The 24,858-nt window shown below is 41.6% G+C and overlaps 2 protein-coding genes across 6 annotated transcripts in view; both read left to right on the top strand.

The window, feature by feature from the left end:
- Positions 1-6,068, top strand: part of IGBP1 (immunoglobulin binding protein 1) — a 36,120-nt gene extending 30,052 nt beyond the window's left edge. For 3 of the 5 annotated variants that reach the window (XM_023764514.1, XM_023764521.1, XM_023764510.1), the window contains one exon: positions 5,599-6,068. In XM_023764514.1, the coding sequence (XP_023620282.1) occupies positions 5,599-5,913 (315 nt within the window). In that variant the 3' untranslated portion in view covers positions 5,914-6,068. The remainder of the gene's footprint in view (positions 1-5,598) is intronic. The other 2 variants (XM_006082911.3, XM_014465910.2) reach the window with 2 other exon arrangements.
- Positions 6,069-24,149: 18,081 nt separating this feature from the next.
- DGAT2L6 (diacylglycerol O-acyltransferase 2 like 6) overlaps positions 24,150-24,858 on the top strand; it is a 35,697-nt gene continuing 34,988 nt past the window's right edge. Inside the window, exon 1 of the mRNA XM_006082909.3 lies at positions 24,150-24,271. Within this exon, the coding sequence (XP_006082971.1) occupies positions 24,187-24,271 (85 nt within the window). The 5' untranslated portion in view covers positions 24,150-24,186. The remainder of the gene's footprint in view (positions 24,272-24,858) is intronic.

Here is a 24,858-nt window from a genome sequence, read left to right as displayed (position 1 = left end):
AGAGAAAATACTGTGGAAATTACAGCAAAAAGAACAGGTGGTTTATAAAGGGAAGGAAATTAGATCACCCTGAAACTTTGACAACAACATTTCATGCCAAAAATGTGGAGTAACAGATACTACGATATTCAAGGGGGGAAAATGTGAGCCAAGGACATATATCTGCTAAAACTGTCTTTTAAGTATAAAGGGTACAGACGGTTATCAATAACTTAAGAGCTACTGTTCCCGTGATTTCTTCCTGAGGAAATTGCTAGAAAATGAGCTTCAGACAACCAAAATGATGAGAGAGACATTAACATAAGGACTGGTGGCAAGCATTAAATATATAGTGACTTGTAGAACTAAGACTAAATGAGGCTTAAAAAGGAGAGAGTAGAGTATGTAATGTCTATATACTCAATACTCAGATAATGTAGATTATTTTATTTAATTTTTAATGTAGACTTTTTAAAAATGGAGAAATGGGGAAAGCATATGCAAAAAATGAACTATTCTCAGTTATATTAGTGACAGACAATATTAGTGTTATTACAAGACTGTAATGTGAGGTAATATAAATGAGTAATTATGAGACTTTAATTTTATCCTCTATCTTTGACAACTAAGACTTTTAATGTAGAAGAATAAAGACGTAATTCAAAATAATTTAAGAAATAAAACAACCCTGTTGTTCTAAATATAAAATCATGAGAAATTTTATTTAAAAGTAAACACAGACACCTTTGCTTTATCCACTGGAAAGGCTTCGAAACAATGACCAGCCCAGTAGCAATGAGCATACCTAGTAACTCAGATTGTGGTTTTGAAATACCATTCCGATTAAAAAGAAGCCAGGATGGCTAATTCCAAGTCTGGAACAGGAAATATACAAGATAAGCTTTGAAGAAGGAAGAGCTCAAAAAAAAGACAATTGGAGTACGTTATTGGGACACGGGCCAGCTGAAAGAACTCTCACTGGCCAAAACTGGAAGAATTGAGTGAGCAGTAAAATAGCAGAATTGGATTATCACAAGGAATAAAGGAAATATCCTTGAGTCTATAGTGATAGAAGTAAATGATTAAATAAATAAATGAGGGAGAAGAGAAGAATCTCTGCTATGTGAAAATTCCAAATAATGCTTCTGTCTCAAGGAGGTGGAGCATAACTCCTCACTCCTGAAGTGTGGGGCTATGGTCTACAGTATAGAACAGTGATGGCGAACCTATGACACGCATGTCAGAGGTGACACGTGAACTCATTTTTTTGGTTGATTTTTCTTTGTTAAATGGTATTTAAATATATAAAATAAATATAAAAAATATAAGTATTTGTTTTACTATGGTTGCAAATATCAAAAAATTTCTATATGTGACACGGCACCAGAGTTAAGTTAGGGTTTTTCAAAATGCTGACACGCTGAGCTCAAAAGGTTCGCCATCACTGGTATAGAAGGAGTGGGAAGGAGTAACTTTACTATTGGGAACCCTGCAAACACTACCTTAGGTGGTCCAGGTTAACATCAGCAGTGATAAGTCATGATGATGTGTAGCCTTGATTTGATGTGATGAGACCTCTGTGGTCTTCTCCTCCAAACCCACAACCCCAGAATAATTATGGGAAAAACATCACGCAGCCCAAATTGAGGCACATTCTGCAAAATACCTGATGAGGACTCCTCAACACAGGCAAGTCAGAAATTATCACAGCCAAGAGGACATGAGGAGACATGACGACGAAATGCACTGTGGTGTTCTGGATGGGATCCTGGGACAATTAAAAAGGGCATTAGATAAAACCTAAGGAAATCTATATCAACAATTGAATCTAAAAATTAAAATAAACGATCAAGGAATCTAATGAACAAAATAAACTGATGAATAAAATAGAACCAGAGGCATGGAAACATGGAACAGACTGATGAATCTCAGAGGGAAGGGAGACAGGAAGAGAGTAACCAAAGATATATGCATTACCCATGGACACAGACAATAGGTAGTAAAGGCCTGGGGCAGGGTGGGATCTGGGTGAAGGGGGCATTAGGGGGGGAGGGGGAACATCTATAATACTCTCAACATTAAAATTTAAAAAAAGGAAATAAATACTCAAATCTCATCACATATTTTGCTACATTTTACTGTTACTCTCGGAGTTATTTATGCCTGTTGCATCTGTAGGTGGAAATACTATATAATGTGTGCTACTGCTCATCTGTTCCCAATTTTGTTTAGTGATGCCATGTTAGTAGTTTGAAATTAGCCATGGTGGGAGGATTATACTATGGAATCATCAAATACTACCCAATCCCTCCCCAAAGCTAGTTGCTAAACATTAACCAGCATATTGAGTTGTACACTTGAAACCTGTATGATTTTTTAAAATTATATTTTTATTGAGTTCAGAGAAGAAGGGAGAGGGAGAGAGAGATAGAAACATCCATGATGAGAGAGAATCATTGATCGGCTGCCTCCTGCATGCCCCCTACTGGGGATTGAGGCCATAACCCGGGCATATGCCCCTGACCGGAATCAAACCAGGGACCCTTCAGTCCGCTCTACCCACTAAGCCAAACCAGCTAGGGCTAAACCTGTATGGTTTTGTTAACCAGTGTCACACCAATAAATTCAATACAAAAATTTACCAGCATAAGAAAACCCAAGGAAGTCTGAATAAAGTATGGACTTTAGTAGTTAATATTATATCATTATTGGTTCATTAGTTGTGTCAAAAACCATCTATATATACAAAAGCCAGGTGACCAGTTGCTATAATGTGCACTGCAGCAGTCAACTGGCCTGATTGGGGCCCCAATCAGCCCCCCCAACCTCCCGTGGCCCCTTCTCCCAGCCAACCCGGCCCCCGATCAGCCCCCCCAACCCAGATGAGGGGCAGGACCAGCCGGCCAACCTCCCCCCTGCCAGACCCCACCAGTGCAAGAATTTGTGCACCAGGCCTCTAGTTGAGTATAAATGTATAAGAACTCTCTGTACTATCTTCTCAATTTTCCTGTAAATCTAAAACTATTCTAAAATTTAAGATTTTTTAGAAATCATTGCAATTGATTGAAACCAATCAAATATGTTTAAATCCATGAGTTCATAATAGTACTTTAAAAATATATTTTTTATTGATTTTTTTACAGAGAGGAAGGGAGAGGGATAGAGAGTTAGAAACATCTATCAGCTGCCTCTTGCACACCCCCTCCTGGGGATGTGCCCGCAACCAAGGTACATGCCCTTGACCGGAATCGAACCCGGGACCCTTCAGTCCACAGGCCGACGCTCTATCCACTGAGCCAAATCGGTCAGGGCCATAATAGTACTTTAAAACAAAAACTGTTCGCCCTAACTGATTTGGCTCAGTGGAAAGAGCGTCAGCCTGCGGACTCAAGGGTGCCAGGTTCGATTCCAGTCAAGGGCATGTACCTTGGTTGCGGGCACATCCCCAGTAGGGAGTGTGCAGGAGGCAGCTGATCTCTCATCGATGTTTCTAATTCTCTATCCGTCTTCCTTCCTCTCTAAAAAATCAATAAAATATATTTTAAAAAACAAACAAAAAAACCCCAAAACTGTTCAATTTCAGAGGATGATAAGGAACCAATTATCTTGAAAAGTGGTAAATAAAGTGAAAGTATCAAACATTTGTTTTTCTCCTGGGTAACCAAATAGTAGTAGATGAGGGGAAGCCTCTCTTTATAACTGTATTCTAGTTAATAAAAAGGAAATGTTAAAATTAAGTGTGTTACCTTTTTGAAACATCTGGAAAATTAATGAATCTAGGTATTGAGCATCAACAGCTGCTGACATTGCAACACATGAGACACATATCATGTGCCATCTAATGAGGGAAGACAGCACCTCCTATAATCATGATGAAGGGATCAACCTGAATCAGATCAAGCCTCTGTATGAACTTGCTAACCTGCAGAATTTCAAAAGAACATGTTGGACTGCGTCGTGACTATTCAATTAACAAAATCCCAGATTTGAGGAACCTCTACAGATCAGATGCCCCCAGTTTCTTCAAGACAACATTTAAGGAAGGGACAGGATGGAAGAGGAACCTCTAGATTAAAAAGATACCAAAATAGCCCAACCGGTTTGGCTCAGTGGATAGAGCATTTACCCGAGGACTGAAGGGTACCAGGTTTGATTCTGATCAAGGGCACATATCTCGGTTGCAGGCTCGATCCCTGGCCCTGGTTGGAGTGTGTGCAGGAGGCAACCATTGATGTTTCTCTCTGTCTCTCCCCCTCCCTTCCACTCTCTAAAAATCAATGGAAAAATATCTTTGGTGAGGATTAACAACAGAAAACAAACAAAAAAGATACCAAAATATTTTAAATGGGCAAGACTAACCTCAAAAATATTTGGCTAAGAAATGAGATACAAGACTACATATTACTTGGTTCTGTTTCTTTGAAATGCCCATAATAGACAAATCTATAGAGAAAGAAAGCAGAATAGTGATTTCCAGGGTCTGGAAGCAGGGAGGGAATGTGAACTAACTGTAAATGCATACAAGGGGTCTTTTTGGGGTGATATAATTTTTTTAATTGGATTGTGGTGATGGAGTCCCAACTCTGTACTAAAGTCATTGAGTAAAATGTGAATGTACAAATGGACAACTCTGGTGTCTTGGGATGCACACTTGGGTTATAAACCTGTAATAAAGTCCAGAAAGTTTGGGGCAGAGGGAGGGTTGTAATTTGGAAGGTGCTCATGGAGAAGCTTTGGGATGGGTACAGAAGATCTGTTGACCCAGGTGGAGGCTGTAAAGGTATAGCCTCCTTGTGAAAACTGAAGTTATATATATGATTTATAGTATTCTTTATTTTACAATAAAAGTGGGGTTTTTTTTAAAGAACACAAGGCTCCTAAGCTATTAGAGTAGATCAGATCCCCACACATTTCATTCTTTATCATAGTCATGAAACTGTTTCTCATAAGCAAACTCAGAGTTACCAGGAAATTCTTTTACCTCAGAAGAGAAAATTAGTGCAAAAGAGATATAGCAGTTGGTTCAATTACTTTTGGGTGTATACCGCATGACAAGTGCCATTTGGACCTCAGACCCTATTCCAGGCATGTGCAGAATAACACAGATATTCTCTTCTGATAGGTTCAGCTGCCCTGTGATTTCCAATTTTACACACAAACAAAGTTGTATAACTACAGGAAATGGATGGAGAAAGGGAAGTCACCTGTAGTTCCTGCTCCTTAGCATATCACAAATTATAAAATCATACATATTTTTTACTTTAGTGTTTTGGCTTGCTGGGGTTTTGTTGGTCGGTTGGTATTTTGCTTTTTTGTGGGTCTTTTTCTTTTTGGAGGGCGGACAGGGGTATTTAGCCATTTTAGCAATAATTCTTTCCCAACATAGAATTCATCCTGAGGGGCAACTTTTATGTTTTAGCTTTCTTGTGAAAAGTACTCAGAACACCCTGTCTTACTGTTGAATATGTCCTCTGTTAGGTATCTAAGTGCTCTCCCTGCTTCTGCTGGCCCCAGGCAGGCAGCCAGCCATATGCCTTGTTCTCATTTTATGTGATTGTGTTCAGAATGGCGCTGAGGTCCCTGACATTCCATCACTTTCTCATTTTTCTACTTTGGCAGAGGCCAAAAGAACAGCTCAACAAGAAGATCAAGAACAAAGGGAGGAAGAGGATGATGAGCAAACACTCCACCGAGCTCGGGAGTGGGATGACTGGAAGGACACCCATCCTAGGGGCTATGGCAACCGAAAGAACATGGGTTAGCCTTCCCACAACAAGATGGGACTACAGGGGGCGCACATCTTCCCCACAAAGGAAAGCTGTGTCTTCCCCTCCCTGGGCTCCTTTCAGCTCTACCAAGAAGGCAAAGACATTTAATCTTGCTTTGCGTTCAATAAAGTGTCAAGCAATTAAGTGTGTTTTATTCCCTAGGTGATGAACCAGTGATTCTTGTTTTGGCATTATCCTAATCATGTTGTATTTCAGATTCCTAGGTGGGAAGAAAAATATTACTAAGAAATGGCTCTATAATCAATGGCTGAATGAATTTTCCTTAAAAATAAAATCCTCTCTATTACATCTATACAGAAATACCAGTATCAGCCGGTTTTGTGTGTGCTTGTGGGGAGGAAGGGGGTCAGGTGTGGGCTTATGGAGAGATCCTGGTTGTCTGCCTTTGATCTGGACAGTGAGTTTCCCAGCCTCAACTGCAGGGGAGCTGGGGCTTTCACTCTTCTACCCCAGCACTGTGAAACGACCTAATACCGCTCTACAAGAGGTGAGCACAAAACCCAGGACTTGCTCTGCCACACAACTCTTTTTTCAGGAATTACAGCTGTAAATGAATGGATCATAACAATCCTGTCTAACTGGTCTTCCTTGCCTTGGCCGGGAGAAATGAGAGAAACAGATCAGGTGTTGTGAGAGCCATCCTTGTGTATGCATTGGAGGCTGGGGTCTTTACCCTCATGGAACTATTTGCCATAACCCTTAGGGAGAAGAGCACCTCAAGCTATAACATAGCTCTTAAATGGGCTGCCATAGAGCATTTTGGCCCTTCTTAACCTGTGCTGTGCAATACCTGGCACAGTCTGAAGTGATACATGTGCCAAGGCGGTCATTTTGCTGATGAGTAAGGTGCCAATGACTGTGAAGGAGGGGTGTGGGACAGATCAGCGGTTGCCAACCGGTGATCCACGGACCACTGGTGGTCTGTGAGGTCCGAAAGGTTGGCGACCGCTGGGACAGATGACACTGAGAGGTACCTACTTTATGCAGTAGAAAGAAGACATGTCCTCAGCTCTTGGGTTGATAGCTTTAAAAAGCAGCCATGTGTTGAAATAAAGATATGTATAAAAAAACATACTTTGTTCTAGTGCCTTTGGTACACAGATTTTCTAAGAGGACGATGACTCAGCCTTCCTATTCTCGCTTCTGCAATCTAGCTTAGGAGAGGGGTTTGAAAAGGAGACTTGGTTCCCTCTTATTTTTAGGGAGGGAAGTGGAGGGCTGTCAGGCGATGAGTAGGAGTTTGTGTTTAGTGGGAGATGACAGAAGACTACCGATTATATATTTGTATACTGCTTAATAAAGGACTCATCTCACCCTCACAACATAAGCTCCTGAAACTGATAGAGCACAGATTAAATTCCCCAAGGATTTGGGAAGCGAACATTCAGTTTTTAGCTCTTTCAATTATTGCCAGGCTGCCTCTGGCAATGGCCTGTTTCCTGTCCTTGAAGCTCCACTTTGAGTTTATTCTCAAAATGGGCCAGTTTGGGGTTACCCTGTTGGTCCGAGTCTATTTAAAGATGAGCCTTCCAGAAGATCCAGCTTGATTAAACCCCCTCATACATTTTGATTATCTAAAAAGCAAACTAGACATGGTGGGTGTGTAGCCTGACTTTAAAAATTGCAAGCTGGCCCTAGCTAGTTTGCTCAGTGGATAGAGCTTTCGCCTGCTACTGAAGGGTCCCAGGTTCAATTCTGGTCAAGGGCGTGTACCTGGGTTGCAGGCTCCTAACGCAGGAGGCAACTAATAGATATGTTTCACATAGATATTTTTCTCTGTCTTTCCTTCTCTCTAAAAATCAATGAAAAAAATATCCTCGGGTGAGGATTTAAAATTGCAAGCTGGCCCTGGCTAGGTAGTTCACTTGGTTAGAGCTTCAGCCCAATACGCCAAGGTTGTGGGTTTGGTTCCCAGTCAGGATACATATAAGAATCGACCAATGAATGCATAAATAAGTGGAACAATATATCAGTTTCTCTCTCTCTCTAAAAGTCAATTAAAAAAATTGCAAGGTTTGTCATCTTGGGCAATAAAACTTCTCTGAACCTCTCCTGCTTCCTGGATGTCTATAGATGAGCTGTCTCATGGGGTTGTGAGAATTAAATGAGTAATGGCAGCCACTATAATAGAATCAAGCAACTGAAGAGTAAGTGCTTTCTGTTCCTCTGAGCTCAATGACTACAGTCTGTCCACTAGAAAGGGAAAGCAAATGGACAGGTATTAGGCCTCGGTTGTGTGCCAGGCACTGGACCCAGCACTCTCACATACTATTAATACTCACAGTGACCCTGCATTGTCCCCATTTTACAGATGAGAAAATAGGCCCAGAGAAGCTGAGTGATTTTCTCAAGTTCACACTAGTAAGAAGCTGTGCTTCTATCATTTGCCATGTGTTTGCCAATTACTTGTGCTTTTAGTTATGTCTTAAAGCTGCTTTAAAAGAGGAAGCAGCTTTAAAAATCCAAACCTAAACCAACTCTTATACATAATTGGAACTCTAGAAATTCTTTCTTAGCTGACTCACCAAAGAAGAAGTTATGCCAGCTCCCCTGCCATTTCCCCCTCAGCTGGGGGATAAGAAGACAGGCTGTGAGCAACCCTATCTTCCTCCATTTTCCTCTCTGGTCTTCAGGCTGGAGAGACCAAAATAGAACCACCTTCTCTACTCCCACCAGAGCCAGGCCTTTCAGGGTCCTAGAGTGAGTTGGGTTTGGGGGACTCTGAGAAGTGAGGATACAAAGCTTTCAACTAGATAATAATACTACTCCATAGTTTACAAAATGCTTTCACATATGCTGCTTATTTCATTTCCACAATCTGTCAGGCAGGAATTGATATCTTCACCTTACAGAGAAGAAAACTGGCTCTGGGAAGTGAAGTGGGTAACTTACTTCAGTCACACAGCTAGTAAGTAGGCAGTGTAGCCCAGTGGTTGTCAACCTTCAGGCCCTTTAAATACAGTTCCTCGTGTTGTGACCCAACCATAAAATTATTTTCGTTGCTACTTCATAACTGTAATGTTGCTACTGTTATGAATCGTAATGTAAATATCTGATATGCAGGATGGTCTTAGGCGACCCCTGTGAAAGGGTCATTCGACCGCCAAAGGGGTCGCGACCCACAGGTTGAGAACTGCTGCCACTGTAGCCACATTTGCTCTCAGTAGTTTTCACCTGGAGGCCCATTTGATTACGAAAGGTGAACTTGGAGCACTATTTCTTTTAATGCTATTATGCAGTGATTTATCCTTTCCACTCTTGTTCCTCTTAACACCCCTGTGAGAAAGGCTGCGGGACTGAAGGAGCTGATTCCAAGCCCCAGAAGTGCAGTTAAGAGCCCTGAGTTAGAATCTCAATCCTGGGGGCTCTGCCACCCCCTAGCTGGGTGACCCTGGAGCATCCAAGTCACCTGCATCACTTCTGTCATTTAAAACAACTTGAAAAAGTTTGAAATAAATCCACCTTTCTGTGTCATCTGAACTCCAAAGTTGTCCTCTGCTTCCCCTGGGCCTCTAGTTTGCTCATCAATACAACAGAGGCATTGCCACCATCTCTGTTGGACACTCTGCAGCAAGGTGCTGTTGTTATCACTGTCTCCTTGCAAAACATCATTTCCCCACAGGTTGCTTTGAACCCATTCATCCAAGGTACAGCTTAACCTGGCACAGTTCACTCATGTTCTGTAACAAGGAGACCTGGCTCCAGATCCCAATTCTGTCATTACCTTAGCTCCTGTGTTGCAGGCAACGAATGCCCTACTTACCTCACAGGCTAGAGTGAGGAGCAAATGAAATCCATACGTGGAAGCATTTTGAACGGTTCTAAAACGGGGCACAGGAACAAGGAGTGAGAGTAGCAGGCTGTTGGTAGGTTAGGGGGACAGAGAGCAGATGCATTTTTTTCTTCATCAGTGTTTCACAACTTTATTTTAATCCCTACCCCTCTAATGATTTCTCAATCTATCTTCTATATATCACCACCAGCATAAGGTTTGTGAAATACTCTTCTTTGTGTGCTGAGATAAACAACAAAGAGAATTGTTATGTGCAGTGGGAACCAGGAACCAGTTTTTACATATCTGCCTGCCAAGACACCTTTGACAAATGTATGTGAAAGGGTGGTGAACAGTCTTAGAATTCAGTGTCTTGTCCCAGCTGGAAATGAATATCTCTCGGAGTACAGCTCAGCAATGACTTGGGCCAGCCTATTCTTGGTGGTAGCACAAATAAAAATAGTAGCCATGCAGGTACATACCAGTGGTCATCTAGTGAGCACCCACTATATATTAGGAGCTTTACATTATTCCTAATCCTCACAACAGCCCAAGGTAGATGGTATTGTAGCCTCCATTTGTAAATGAGGAAAGTGAGACTCAGAAGAGTGATTACTAGTTGGTCTGACTCCAAGGTCTACCACACTGCTTCCCTAGGAAGCACAAAGTACAGGGGACACAGGAAGGTGGGCGACACTGCCTGGTGGCACACTGCTCTGAGGACAACCTCTCCCCTTTCTCTAAGTTTTGAGCAACAGTTTCATCAGCTTTGCCTGCTAGGCCCTTCAGGGGCACCTCTGAGACCTGCTCACCAGGGAAATCCCCACTCCTTCGAAACCTCCCATTCCTGGGACCTCACATCCACCAATCCCGCAAGCCTCGGGGGAACCTTCCTGCTCCCAGTGCCAGGCCCACCTCTGCCCTTTCAGACCTAGCTGATCTTTGTACAAGTAACTCTTTTACTTTTACTTTTTATATATTTTTTCATGTTTTACTTTTTAAAAATTTTTTTATTGTTGAAAATATTACATATGCCCTCCCTTTCCCCCATTGACTCTCTCCAGCCCACCCCACACCTCCACCTCAGGCTTTCAGCACCCTATTGTTTGTGTCAATGGGTTATGCATATATGCATACAAGGTCCCACCCACACTCCTCAGCCTTCCCTCAGAGATTCCACACTCTGTTCTAGGCTTCCATGTCTCAGATCCACTCCGTTCATCAGTTTACTGTTAGATTCCACATATGAGTGAGATCATGTGATACTTGTGACTGACTTATCTCACTTATCATGATACTCTCCAGGTCCCTCCATGCTGTCTCAAAGGATAAGAGATTCTTCGTTTTTACTGCTGCATAGTATTCCATGGTATAAATGTATCACAGCTTTTTCATCCACTCATCTACTGATGGGCACTTGGACTGTTTCAGGATCTTAACTATTGTAAATTGCCTGCTATGAACATAGGGTGCATGCATTCTTTTTGATTGGTGCTTCAGAATTCTTAGGATATATTCCTAGAAGTAGGTTCACTGGGTCAAATGGCAGTTCCATATTTAATTTTTTGAGGACATTTCATACTGTTTTCCATAATGGCTACACCAGTCTGCATTCCCACCAGCAGTGTACTAGGGTTCCCTTTTCTCCACATCCTCACCAGCACTTGCCATTTGTTGATGGTAGCCATTTTGACAAATGTGAGGTAATAACTGATTGTCGTTTTAATTTGCATCTCTCTGATGATTTGGATCATTTTTTCATATGTCTCTTGGCCATCTGTATGTTCACTTTGGAGAAGTGTCTATTTAGGTTCTTTGCCCATTTTTTAATTGGATTATTTGTCTTCCTTTTGTTAAGTTGTATGAGTTCCTTATTATTTTGGATATTAACCCTTTATCAGATGTATCATTGCCAAATATGTTCTCCCATGTAGTGGGCTCCCTTTTGTTTTGTTGATGGTTTTCTTTGCAGTGCAGAGCTTTTTTATTTTGATGTTGCCCCATTTGTTTATTTTCTCCTTAGTTTCCTTTGCCCTAGGACAGTGATGGCGAATCTTTTGAGCTCGGCGTATCAGCATTTTGCAAAACCCTAACTTAACTCTGGTGCCGTGTCACATATAGAAATTTTTTGATATTTGCAACCATAGTAAAACAAAGACTGATATTTTTGTTATTTATTTTATATATTGAAATGCCATTTAACAAAGAAAAATCAACCAAAAAAAATGAGTTTGCGTGTCACCTCTGACACGCGTGTCATAGGTTCGCCATCACTGCCCTAGGAGATGTATCTAAAGGGTTGTCCCAAAATTCACGCAAGAAGTAATTTTGACAGAAAATACAGGTTTATAATTAAAAATTGAAAATTTTTTATTGATTCATAAAGTATACAGTATAGGGTTATGTATGGAATAGCATATCAGGTAAATGGCCTCCACGGCTTTGCTGGCACATACGCACTCTTTTGTTGAAATTTTCCATGACCGTTTTGCATAAATGTGGCTGAATTTCGATGAGGCTCATTTTCATCTTGATGGCTTGGTTAATCGACAAAATTGTCGCATTTGGGCTTCAGAAAATCCACGAGTGATTGTTGAGAAACAAATGTATCCACAACGTGTCACTGTTTGGTGCGGATTTTGGGCTGGAGGCATCATTGGACCATTCTTCTTCAAAAATGCAGCTGCTCAGGCAATAACAGTTAATGGTGCTCGCTATCGAGACATGATAATCCAGTTTTTTGTGCCTAAATTGCAAGATATGGATGTGGACAACATGTGGTTTCAACAAGACAGTGCCACATGCCATACAGCCTGAGAAACCAATTACTGCATGAGTCATTTCCTGGTCATGTAATTTCCCGTTTTGGTGATCAGAATTGCCGTCCAGATCATGCTATTTAACGCTGTTGGACTTTTTTCTTTGGAGTTTTTTGAAGTCTAAGGTTTATGCCAACAAGCCCACGACCACCCATGCCTTGAAGGAGGAAATTGAGCGCTGTATCAACGAAATTCAGCCACATTTATGCAAAACGGTCATGGAAAATTTCAACAAAAGAGTGCATATGTGCCAGCAAAGCTGTGGAGGCCATTTACCCAATATGCTATTCCATACATAACCCTATACTGTATACTTTATGAATCAATAAAAAATTTACAATTTTTAATTATAAACCTGTGTTTTCTATCAAAATTACTTCTTGCGCGTGAATTTTGGGACACCCTTTATAAACATATTGCTACAAGAGATGTCTGAGATTTTGCTGCCTGTGGTTTCTTCTAGGATTTTTATGGTTCCATGACTTAGATTTAAATCTTTTATCCATTTTGAGTTTATTCTTGTGTATGGTGTAAGTTGGTGGTCTAGTTTCATTTTCTTGCATGTATCTGGCCAATTTTATAGCACCATTTATTAAAGAGACTGTCTTAACTCCATTGTATGCTCTTGCCTCCTTAGTCAAATATTAATTGAGCATAATGGCTTGGGTTGATTTATGGGGTCTCTGTTCAGTTTCATTGATCTACTATATGTCTGGTCTTGTGCAAGTACCAGGCTGTTTTGATCACAGTGGCTTTGTAGTATAACTTGAAATCTGGTATTGTGATTCCTCCAACTTTGTTCTTCTTTCTCAAGATTGCTAAAGCTATTCGGGGTCTTTTTTGGTTCCATATAAATTTTTGGAGTATTTGTTCTAGATCTGTGAAATGTGCTGTTGGTATTTTAATAGGGATTGTATTGAATCTGTAGATTACCTTGGGTAGTATGGACATTTTAATGATGTTGATTCTACCAATCCATGAACATGGTATATTCTTCCAATTGTTTATGTTTTTTCAAAGTCTTATAGTTTTCTGAGTACAAGTCTTTTACCTGCTTGATTAAGTTTATTCCTAAGTATTTAAATTTTTTTGTTGCAATGGCAAATGGGGTTTTTGTTTAGTTTCTCTTTCTGAGAATTCATTATATATATATAAAAGCATAAGCGACCGTTAGGACAGAACAACAAGATGACCGGACAACCAGCAGGTAGCTATGACACTCACTGGCCACCAGGAGCAGATGCTCAACATAGGAGCTGTCCCCTGGTGGTCAGTGCATTCCCACAGCCAACCTCCCGCAGTTCCTCCCTCCCTCCCCCTGCCCACTGGCCCTGATCGCCAGCCAGGCCGAGGGACCCCACCTGCACATGAATTTGTGCACAGGGCCTCTAGTTGGTGTATAAAAAAGCTATTGATTTTTGGATGTTGATTTTGTATCTTGCTACATTGCCAAATTGATTTTTTAAATCTAGTAGATTTTTGGTGGAGTCTTTAGGGTTTTCTATGTACAATAGCATCATCTGCAAATAATGAGAGTTTTACTTCTTCCTTTCCAATTTGGATGCCTTTTATTTCTTCTTGTCTGATCGCTGTGGCTAAGACTATGTTGAATAAGAGTGGTGAAAGTGGACATCCCTGTCTTGTTCCTGTTCTTACGGGAAATGGTTTTAGTTTTTGCCCATTAAGTATGATGTTGGCTGTAGGTTTGTCATATATGGCCTTTATCATGTTGAGATATGCTCCCTCTATTCCCACTTTGCTGAGAGTTTTTATCAAAACTGGGTGTTGAATTTTGTCAAAAGCTTTTTCTGTGTCTATTGATATGATCATGTGATTTTTGTCTTTCAATTTGTTTATGTGATATATCACGTTAATTGATTTGCAAATATTGTACCAGCCTTGCATCCTTGGAATAAATCCCACTTGGTCATGGTGTATGATCTTTTTAATATATTGCTGGATCCAATTTGCTAGTATTTTGTTGAGAATTTTAGCATCTATGTTCATCAGGGATATTGGCCTGTAATTCTCTTTCTTTGCAGTGTCTATCTGTTTTTGGAATTAGGACAATGCTGGCCTCATAATGAGAGCTTGGAAGTGTTCCTTCCTCTTGAATTTTTGGAAAAGTTTGATGAGTATAGATGTTAGCTCTTCTTTGAATGTTTGGTAAAACTCCCCTGTGAAGCCATCCAGACTCGGGCTTTTGTTTGCTGGGAGTTTTTTTGATTACTGCTTCTATTTCATCAGTTGTTATTGGCCTATTCAGGTTTTCTGATTCTTCCTGATTCAGTTTTGGGAAAATGTATTTTTCTAGGAATTTGTTCATTTTATTCACATAGTCAAGCTTGTTAGCATATAGTTGTTCATAGTATTTTCTTACAATCCTTTGTATTTCTGTGGTGTCAGTGGTTACTTCTCCACTTTCGTTTCTGATTTTATTTATTTTGGTCCTCTCTCTTTGTTTCTTGATGAGTCTGGCTAACGGTTCATCAATCTTGTTTATCTTTTCAAAGACCCTGCTCTTGGTTACATTTATTTTTTGTATTGTTTTTGTAGTCTTTATGTCATTTATTTCTGCTCTAATCTTTTTTTTAATATATTTTATTGATTTTTTACAGAGAGGAAGGGAGAGAGATAGAGAGTTAGAAACATCAATGAGAGAGAAACATTGATCAGCTGCCTCCTGCACATCTCCCACTGGGGATGTGCCCGCAACCCAGGTACATGCCCTCGACCGGAATCGAACCTGGGACCCTTCAGTCCGCAGGCCGACGCTCTATCCACTGAGCCAAACCGGCTTCGGCTAATCTTTATTATTAACTTCCTTCTGCTTACTCTGGGCTGTTCTTGTTGTTCTCTTTCTAATTGTTTAAGTTTTAGGGTAAATATTTTATTATTAACTTTTCTTTTCTTTTCTTTTTTTTTTTTTTTTTGAGGTAAGCCTGTAATACTATGAACTTCCCTCTCAGGACTGCTTTTGCTATGTCCCAGATATTTTGTGTTGTGGTGTGTTCATTTTATTTTGTTTCCAGGAAGTTTTTTTTATTTTTTTCTTGATCTTGTTAGTAAACCATTCATTTATAGTATGTTTAATAACATACTATGTTGCCTCCATGTTTGAATGTTTTCTGGGGTGTTTTTGTTGTAGTTGATTTCTAATTTTATTCCACTGTGGTCTGAGAAGATGCTTGATATGATTTCAATCTTCTTGAACTTCTAGAGACTTATTTTGTGTGGTCTATCTTTGTGAATGACCCATGTGCACTTGAGAAGAATGTATATTCTGAAGCTTTGGGATGAAATGTTCTATAAATGTCAATTAAATCCATCTATCCAGTGTGTCCTTTAGAGGCACTGTATCCTTGTTAATTCTTCATCTGGGGAGATCTATCCAGAGAAGTCAGCAGTGTGCTAAAGTTCCAGACTATGACTATATTGTTGTCAATCTCTCCCTTAAAGTCCTACAGAAGTATATATATATTTAGGTGCTCCTATATTGGGTGCTTATATGTTTACCAGGGTTATATCCTCTTGTTGGATCAATCCCTTCAGTATTAGTAGTGACCTTTATTTTCCCTTGTGATGACCTTCATTTTGAAATCTATTACATCAGATATGAATATTGGTACCCCAGCTTTCTTTTCTTTTCCATTTGCATGGAAATTTTTTTCCATCCCTTCACTCTCATTCTGTGGGAGTCTTTTGTTCTGAGGTGGGTCTCTTGTAGACAGCATATAGTTGGGTCATGTTTTTGTATCCATTCAGCTACCCTATGCCTTTTGATTGGAGCATTTAATCTATTTACATTTAAGGTTATTATTGATAGGTACTTATTTATTGCCATTTTAATTCTGTATGGCTAGGTTTATCTCTATTTCTTCTTCTCAGTACCTTTAGCATTTCTTATAATGCTGGCTTGGTGGTGATATACTCCTTTAGCCTTTTTTTTTCCAGGAAGCTCCTTATTTCACCATCCATTTTGAATGATAGCCTTGCTGGATATAGTAATCTTGGTTTCAGATCCTTGCTTTCCATTACCTTGAGTACTTTATGCCATTTTCTTATGGCCTGTAGAGTTTCTGATAAGAAATCAGGTGTCATCCTTATTGGAGCTCTTTTGTAGGTAATAGTTTGCTTTTCTCTTGCTGCCTTTAAGGTTCTTTCTTTTTCTTTAATTTTTGGCATTTCAATTATGATGTGTCGATATGGGCCTGTTTAGATTCTTCTTGCTTGGGACTCTCTGTGCCTCCTGAACTTGTGTGACTTTTTCCTTCACATGTTAGGGACAGTTCCTGCCATTTTTTCAAATACATTCTCTATCTCTTCCTCCCTTTCTGCCTCTTCTGACACACTTACTATATGAATATTGTTACGTTTCATGTTGTCCCACAGCTCCCTTAAGCTGTCCTCTTGTTTTTTAATTGTTTTTTTTTGTTCTCTGATTGAGTGATTTTTTTCTACCCTGTCTTCTAATTCACTGATCCAATCCTCAGCTTCCCCTAATCTGCTGTGTATTTCTTCCAATGTGTTCTATATTTGTGCTATGTCATTCTTTATTTCTGTTTTCATAGTTACTATATATTTTCTCATGCTGTTGAGCATCTTTACCATCATTATTCTGAACTCTATATCAGATGAATTTCTTTTTTAAAAATATATTTTATTGATTTTTACAGAGAGGAAAGGAGAGGGATAGAGAGTTAGAAACATTGATCAGCTGCCTCCTGCACACTCCCTACTGGGGATGTGCCCGCAACCAAGGTACATGCCCCTGAGCGGAATCGAACCTGGGGCCCTTGAGTCTGCAGGCCAATGCTCTATCCACTGAGCCAAACCAGTCAGGGCTCAGATAAATTTCTTATCTCCATTTCATTTATCTCTTCTTGTAAATTCTCTTGTTCTTTCATTTGGGGATTGTTTCTTTGGTGCCTGTTTGGGTTTGTGACTATGTACTAGGCCAGCCGTGGGCAAACTACGGCCCGCGGGCTGGATCCAGCCCATTTGAAATGAATAAAACTAAAAAAAAAAAGACCGTACCCTTTTATGTAATGATGTTTACTTTGAATTTATATTAGTTCACACAAACACTCCATCCATGCTTTTGTTCCGGCCCTCCGGTTCAGTTTAAGAACCCATTGTGGCCATCGAGTCAAAAAGTTTGCCCACCCCTGTACTAGGCAGATCTGCTATGCCTCTCAATCTCTAGTGCAGGACAGTGTCAAATGCTGTTTCTGACTAATTAGATCAGGCAAAGTTTCAAAATGTCCAGAGACCACATCTGCTTGCCGACTGATTGGATTCAGTCTTGAACAGCCCTCAGACAATTGTCCATCAGTTTTTTTTCAACAGGGTGGGACTATTGCTTCTGCCTCAAGGCTGATTGTTATTCTCAGTCTCTACATGGGCCTCAGAAGCTCTGCACCATGGGGCAAGGTGTTTTTCAATAGGGTGAGTCAACTGTCTTCACCCCAGGCAAAACTGCCTGGATAGCAATTGTCTGCATGAGAAAGATGTCCTCCTCAGCATGAGGGAATGCTAAGCACAGGAAATCAGGATGTCTGACTTCTGAGCTCAAACCCCAGACCCCCCAACCCTGGCTTCTGCTCACACACTCTGCCCTCCATCTGCTGGAGCATACAGTGAGTGGCTCCACAGGGAATTTTGTGTATTGGCCCTTTACATGAGTGCCTGCATGTACAGCCAACTCTCCCTGGCAGATAGCAAACCTGCTGCTTTTGTTAGCCAGATGTTTGTGGGTAACCTTTAAGTTCTGGTGGTCTCTGCTTGAGGGCCCAGCTTGGGGATTAGACCCCAGAGTTCTCAGTGGCAACCCTCCATAGCTGAGATATCTCTCTGGAATTTCAGTTGCTGTCTGTGGAAGCCTGCCACCCCTTTCGAACCTCTGCCCCTCCTACCAGTCTCTATGCAGTCTCCCCTTTCTGTCCTTGCTTATCATGGTTCTCTCCAGCGAGTCTTCAGTTGGTTATTTAGGGAGTTTTTCTGTATTTTACTTGTAATTCCAGTTTGGTCCTGGGGACATGTTTGTGCAGCATCCACTTACTTCACTGTCATTTTTAATCTCCTGTACAAGTAAATCTTTTAAATCCTTTATGACAGTGTCTCACTTAAGGGTTCCTATAAGTTTCTAAGCCAGTCAAAGTCCACCAGGCCTTCACAGGTGACTAAAACCAGACACAGGCCATGAGTGCATGAGGCTTGGGGGCCAGAGGCTGGGAGGAAGGGTTTCTACCTGAACTATGAGACCCTTCAACACTCAGTGACAGATATTACCTCTGCTACCTTGGTGCCATTGGCCCTGGTTCAGAGACAGTTACAGGAAGACTTCTCATCAGCTTTACATAACCTGTCTTCTCCCTTCCTTGTCTACCTTCTCCCTGGGTGAGTTCCAGCCCACCTCCGGCTTCCTGACCACATGTGCACAGTGGGCAAGCACTAGCCCTGACCCTGCTGCTCAGCTCCCGCACCTGTATCCTATCATCTGCTACACAGCTCCTTGTGGTGAAGAAACCTAACTCAAAATCAAGTCTCAAAATGAGCTCATCACATTCCCCACCCCTCTCTTTCCATCAGAGCTTCTTAGGCCCCCATTGCCTATTCAGTATTCATCCTGAAAAGCTTAGCATTATTTATGCCTTCTTCCTTTTGACAAAGCAAGCATTCAGTGTTTGTGGAATGAATTACTGAATGAATGAGTCCCATCATGAATCACACTTCTTCAAAATGCAGGTTCACAATAATCCACCCTTTTTTCTTTTCAAATTCAAACAATTTTACATAAAGGAAAACCCAGAATCCCTCCCCTTAAAGCAGCAATCATTTCTCAGACATTTCATGCTAACACTGAAGAGAACACATTTTTACAAAGTGCATTCAATGGACATATAAAGCAGGGACTGCTTTATATTTTGCTTTTAACATATCATATACTACAGAGTCTGCCTTACAACTATTTTAATGACTGCAGGTTAGTTTATAATGTTGCTGTATAATGGCTTACTTAGCCAGCCCCAGATTTTGAAGATTTGGATTATTTCCAGGTTTTTACTTTTTGTTCCTTTATTCATTTAACAAAGGAAATTACATTATTTGCTTGTGTGTGCATAAAATATCCCTGGAGAAGGAGGGGTGTTGGCTGTTAGAGGCCAGGAGTGAGAAGGAGATTTTTCACAGAATTCCCTATCATCCCTCTTGAATTTTGAGTAATGTGAATAGTCCGACTGTTCAAAATATAGATACCAATTGTTACTAAGCAGTGCCCTGGAAGCTGGGTTTAGAGCTGGGGTCTATGCTCCAAGCTAACTCCCTCATATGGGCTGTCCCAAAAGTATGTCTAATGTGTCTTAGGAACCCAGAGGAGAAAAGTGGGCAGGGAATGACATTTTCACTGAACCTTGAAGCTTGGGTAGGAGTTGGTCCGACTGGTAAGAGACCACTGTGGGAAGAGGTCCAGGATAGGAAAAGGCACTTCCTGTTTGGGGAAGGAGGATATATCTAGTGCGGAGTGACAGTGATTGGAAATGAGATTTTAAAGGAAGACAGAAGCCAGTGTAGACACAGCTGTGGGTGCCAGGCTCTGGGGTCCAAACTTAATTGTGGAGGCCATGGGAGACTTTGGAGGTTTTGAAACAGGGAAGATGCAAAGAGCTGTGTGTAACAGTGATCCTCTAGCAGCAGCATGGGGACCAAAGGAAGGGATCCCAGTGGGGAACAACCTGTTGATGTCCAGGACATAGTGGCAAGGACCAGAACTAGAGGACCAGCTATCCTGGTCTGCCCAAGATCATCCTGGTTTTAGCATTAAAAATCCTGTGTTCTGGGCAACTCCTCAGTCCCTGGCAAACAGAGATGGTTGGTCACCCTCACCTGCTGCTGCAGGCCTACCTACCCTGAGAAATGACCCAGTGACTTCCAGTTGTACCATACCCTCTACCACCACAGGCCCTTCCTCGAACCACCACTCCTAGGTTGATTTTTCACTGATTCTAGACCCGCTGACCTCTAGACATAAGAGATTTTTGAGAAAAATATCCCCACTTACCAATTTCCAGCCTTTTTTTCCTACTTCCCTCCACAAAACTGAGGCTCCAGTTAAACTCAACTAGTTCCTGTTCCAAAATAAACCTTTAGACTTTTGTGTCCATTGAGCCACTACAGGAAGGGTCATGTTCCCTATTTCTCTGTCTGCTGGAGCCCATAGCAAATATCACCTCCCCACAGGTCAATACCAGTCCTATAGAGCAGTGTCTGGGTGTCAGATACCTCCAGAGGAGCATCTCAAAAATTACCACTAATCCTCACAGCAAATAAATGTGACTAGTCCCTTTTTCTACACGAGGAAACTGAGACTCAGAGAGGGGAAGTGTCTTGTTTAAGGTCACACAGCTACTAGCCTTCCCCTTTGTCTTCTTTGTAATTCTCTGATTGCCCCAATCTTTGTATTGATGATGTACGCACTTCTTTCACTCTCTACCTGCCCCCATGACCAACCACACACACACACAACTGCCAACCTAGAACAAAACTAGGCAGCCTAGAATAATACCTACTATTACTAGTAGGCCCACAATAGACATTTGGTGAATGAAAGGACTATGTAGCCTGGTGCCTGGAATTAAATAGATTCACCACAAATGCTTTTAATTGAGCTGTAGTTGCAACATCTGACCAAATGAGAGTATGTCAGAGGAGGAGAATCAGAAGAAAACACACTGTGGCAAAACCTCAGCTATCCAAAGCTTTCTGGAAATGACTCATTCTGAAGGCTGGGGGTGAACCTTTGAATCCAGGAAGAAGAATCCTGGGACTGCTTTTTTTTCCTCCGCTCCCCTCACTTCCACCACTCCTCCTGAGCTCCCTGGTCCCCTTGACCTTCTTTTCCTTCCATTCTTGTCCTTTTTTTTTGTTAATCTCTTGTTCCCTAGAAGCTTCTTAGCTTCCCAGCTTAACCCAGACTCCCCATTCTTTCTGGTTTGGCAAACTAATTGCAGTCTACCCTGGATTGCTCTTTTGTGCCATTGTGAATCCTCAGCACCATTTCTGCTCACTACAGCAGCCCCTGCTCCATCAGGCCTGCCCAGACCTCCTTGGGCTAGTGGCTACTTTTTACCTGCTCACTCCATGGTTCCCCATACAGGTGTCTGGGTTTATGTCTACCTTGGACGCTGGACTGTGAGTTTCTTGAGGATTAGAATCATGTCAGCCCTAATTTTTTGCGAATGGAATTGGCAGACCTTTTGTACTTTTTGGCCACCATTCCTTTGTACTGCTTTCTCTGAGGCAGCTAAGTCTTTGCTTTCTGGTTGGTTGAATTGTCATTGGGACATATGAGTGCTGGCTGTTCAGGGTTTGTCTGCTGGCTTACTTCTCTTCTTCCTGCTTTTTGTATACTCCCTGGTACTTTACACTTGTCCATTTGGCTCAAGAGAACTGAAGCTCGCCTGGCCAGCATGGCTCAGCAGTTGAGCATCGACCTCTGAACCAGGAGGTCATGGTTCAATTCCTGGTCAGGGCACATGCCTAGGTTGCAGGCACAATTCCCAGTGTGGGATATGCAGGAGGCAGCTGTTCAATGATTCTCTCTCATTATTGATGTTTCTATCTCTCTCTTCTTCTCCTTCCTCTCTGCAATCAATACAAATTTTTTTTTAAGAGAGAACTGCAGCTCGAATAGCACTCTCTGCTCAGTGGAGAAAAAAAAGGTGGCCAATCGAGTCTGGGCCGAGCCCTGCCAGTCACTCTTACTCAAAGAACCAGGAGACCAGATCTTCTTCATTTGTTACACAAGCTTTTACTTCAGTGCCTACTTTGTATCAGGCCCTGAGCCACACGTTTGGGGGAACAGAAATAAAAATTGGTCTGTACTTGCCCTGCCTCTGGTGTCCTGTATAATCTTGAGTCCTTTCTATGCCTCTTGCATTTACCAATCTGAAAGTGAAGTGGGTAGAGGCCTGATCTGTAAGGCGACTTAGAGCTATCAACATTGGGGATCTTGTTTATCCTGAATACTCTAGCCCTCTTCACATCTGTGCTTTCTGTTAGAAGAGCCAGGCCTGACTCTCTTACCTTTCTTCCTCCTCCCCTGCAAATTCTGAGTAGACATGCTCCAATACATCTCATTGTGTATGTGGTCAAGTAGCCCCAAGAAGCAGCTTAAGAACTGCAGCTAGGGGAAAGAAAAAAAAAAGGACGGAGAAAGGGGCAACATGTCAGGTGGCCATCTAGGGTACATTGAAGAATGAAAGCACTCCCCTGCCAAACATACCAAAAAAAGTTGTCTAAGCCCAACTCTGAAGAGTAGTATTAGTCAGTCTAATCAGGGGGCCCAAGCCAGAGTTGGGGGTTGGGAGGAGAGAAAGACAGAGTTCTGCTTACCTCCCTGGAGAAGGCTAAGGAATCAATATTTCCTTGCACTTGCAGGACACTTGATAGCATTTTTGCATTTGATTTTCCTAGCAACCCTTTTAATTACATTCAAAAGTGTTGTTTGTTTGTTTTTAACACCTTGTATACACAAGGCCTTACGCTGAGAATACTAGTCTTTTTTTAGGACACAATCACAAATTCAAATGTATAGACATTTTCATGATTTTTGTTTTTTTGTTTAATGTCTATCTCCTTCACTAGACTGTAAGTTCGGTGAAGACATGAATCATGTCCATCTTCTTCCCCACTGAATCCTCAGCACCAGAAATAGTGCACAGCAAACAGCAGTCACTCAATAAATAATTAAAGAAAAAAATGAATCCAGCAGTCTGGGACCTGGGGACAATCTTTAATTTTGCAAAGGCTGGTATGCAGGAGAAAGCCTCTTACCCTGGAACCTAGTAGGTATTCAATAGATATTAATTGAACTAGACAAATTATAGTAACCGGAAACATTTACTTAATGCCTATTGTGTGCCAGGCCCTGTGCTAAGCACTTCATATTCATTCACTCATTTAATTCTCAGAACAACTCTATGAAGTAGGTATTATTATTATTATTATTATTGCCATTTTACAGATAGGGGAAACCAAGGCACAAAGGTTTACCAATTTGTAAGTGGCAGAGCTGATATTTGAATCCCAGCTATCTGACTCTGAAGTCCATGCCCCTAACCACTACACTGCCTCCCAACAGTGAATGGTCAAACTGAGATGTAGAGAGATGAGCAATTTCCAAAGGTGTCATAGGAAAAACATAATGGAGCTAGAACTGGAACTTAGGTTTGCTCTCTGTGAAATGCTTTTCCCACTCTATCATATGGTGTCTGACCACTGATACAGAGACTCTGTGAATAGAGGCACAAAAAGGTATTTGAGAAGTATAGATATCCATGCAGAAAAATACCCCTCAGCAGGAGACAGGAGGAGGCAAAGAGTAGCTACTAGGGCAGAAACAAATGTGGTCCCTAGGTCCCCTTTCTTAAGCAGTGGAAGGTAGCAGGTTGCTTTCAGAGGTCCTATTTGAGGCCTAAGCCATTCTTTTTTCTGCACAAATTTATCAGGGACTCCCTCCCCACACACACATAGCTAGAACCACCCCAAGGCCATTTCTGCCTCATTGCAACTGAGCACCCATGGAGAAAGGATATATGTATATTAGGGAGATTAGTTCGTAGGATCTGAAATCTGATGTGTGTAGGAAGTTGGGGCGGGGCAGAGAAACAGAGAAGACTGGAGGAAAGTTTAGGTCAACCCTAAAATCTCCAGCAGCTAAAGGGACTCTCTGATAACAGATTAAAGCAAAGCACCTGTAAGCACCTCAGCTTTAGAGGTGCTGGCCTTCCGTTTGGGCTTCTTGCCACAAGAGAACAGCACCACGGTCATGGCCTTCCTCTCCCGACAGAATCTTCAGGAGATCCTCCAAACCCTCTCAGTTCTGCAGTGGCTCCCAGTCTACATATTTTTAGGTGAGTGAACCCCAAGAGCTAGAGAACACATGGAAACAGGCTAAGAAAGAGGCCAGGAATCCACAAATGAAGAGGGCTCCAAAGAGATCATTTGGTTGGTGCCCTCCCTCTGGGAAGGACTGTGCCTCCTCACTCAAGATATGGCTACTGTTGAGTTCACTGGATTTCTCTCCTCCCAACTGAGGGGTGTGAAGACCAGGAATGAGGCTGTAGTTGTTCTAGTTTAAAGATCACCCCAGCCTTCTCAAGACTGCCCCCTCTAGTTCAGAGTCAGATTCACAGACTGGGGCAAAGGTGGTGGTGGCTTGCAGCATTGGTGTTACTAGGTAGGTGTAAGATGATTTCCCAATATAAGGTAATGGTGAGAGAATTCTGAAAAATCTCAGGGTTTCCTGAGTAACTCGTTATACAGAATTTTGAGAAAAAGCCAATTGTTCAGTGGACTCTCAGCCAGAAACCAGGACTTTGTGGGCAGCCAATTAAAGGGCAAGCTTGGAAACTGGACAGGGAGAAATGTCATCCTGAAGGATGAGACAAGAAGGAGGCAGCCTATTCCAATCCATGGACAGCTGGCTGTATGACCCCTT

The sequence above is a fragment of the Myotis lucifugus genome, unplaced genomic scaffold (genome assembly GCF_000147115.1).
Source record: "Myotis lucifugus unplaced genomic scaffold, Myoluc2.0 scaffold_4, whole genome shotgun sequence".
Lineage (NCBI taxonomy): Eukaryota > Metazoa > Chordata > Mammalia > Chiroptera > Vespertilionidae > Myotis > Myotis lucifugus.
The sequence above is the reverse complement of the archived record's forward strand: the minus strand, read 5'-3'. Positions and strand labels throughout refer to the sequence as shown.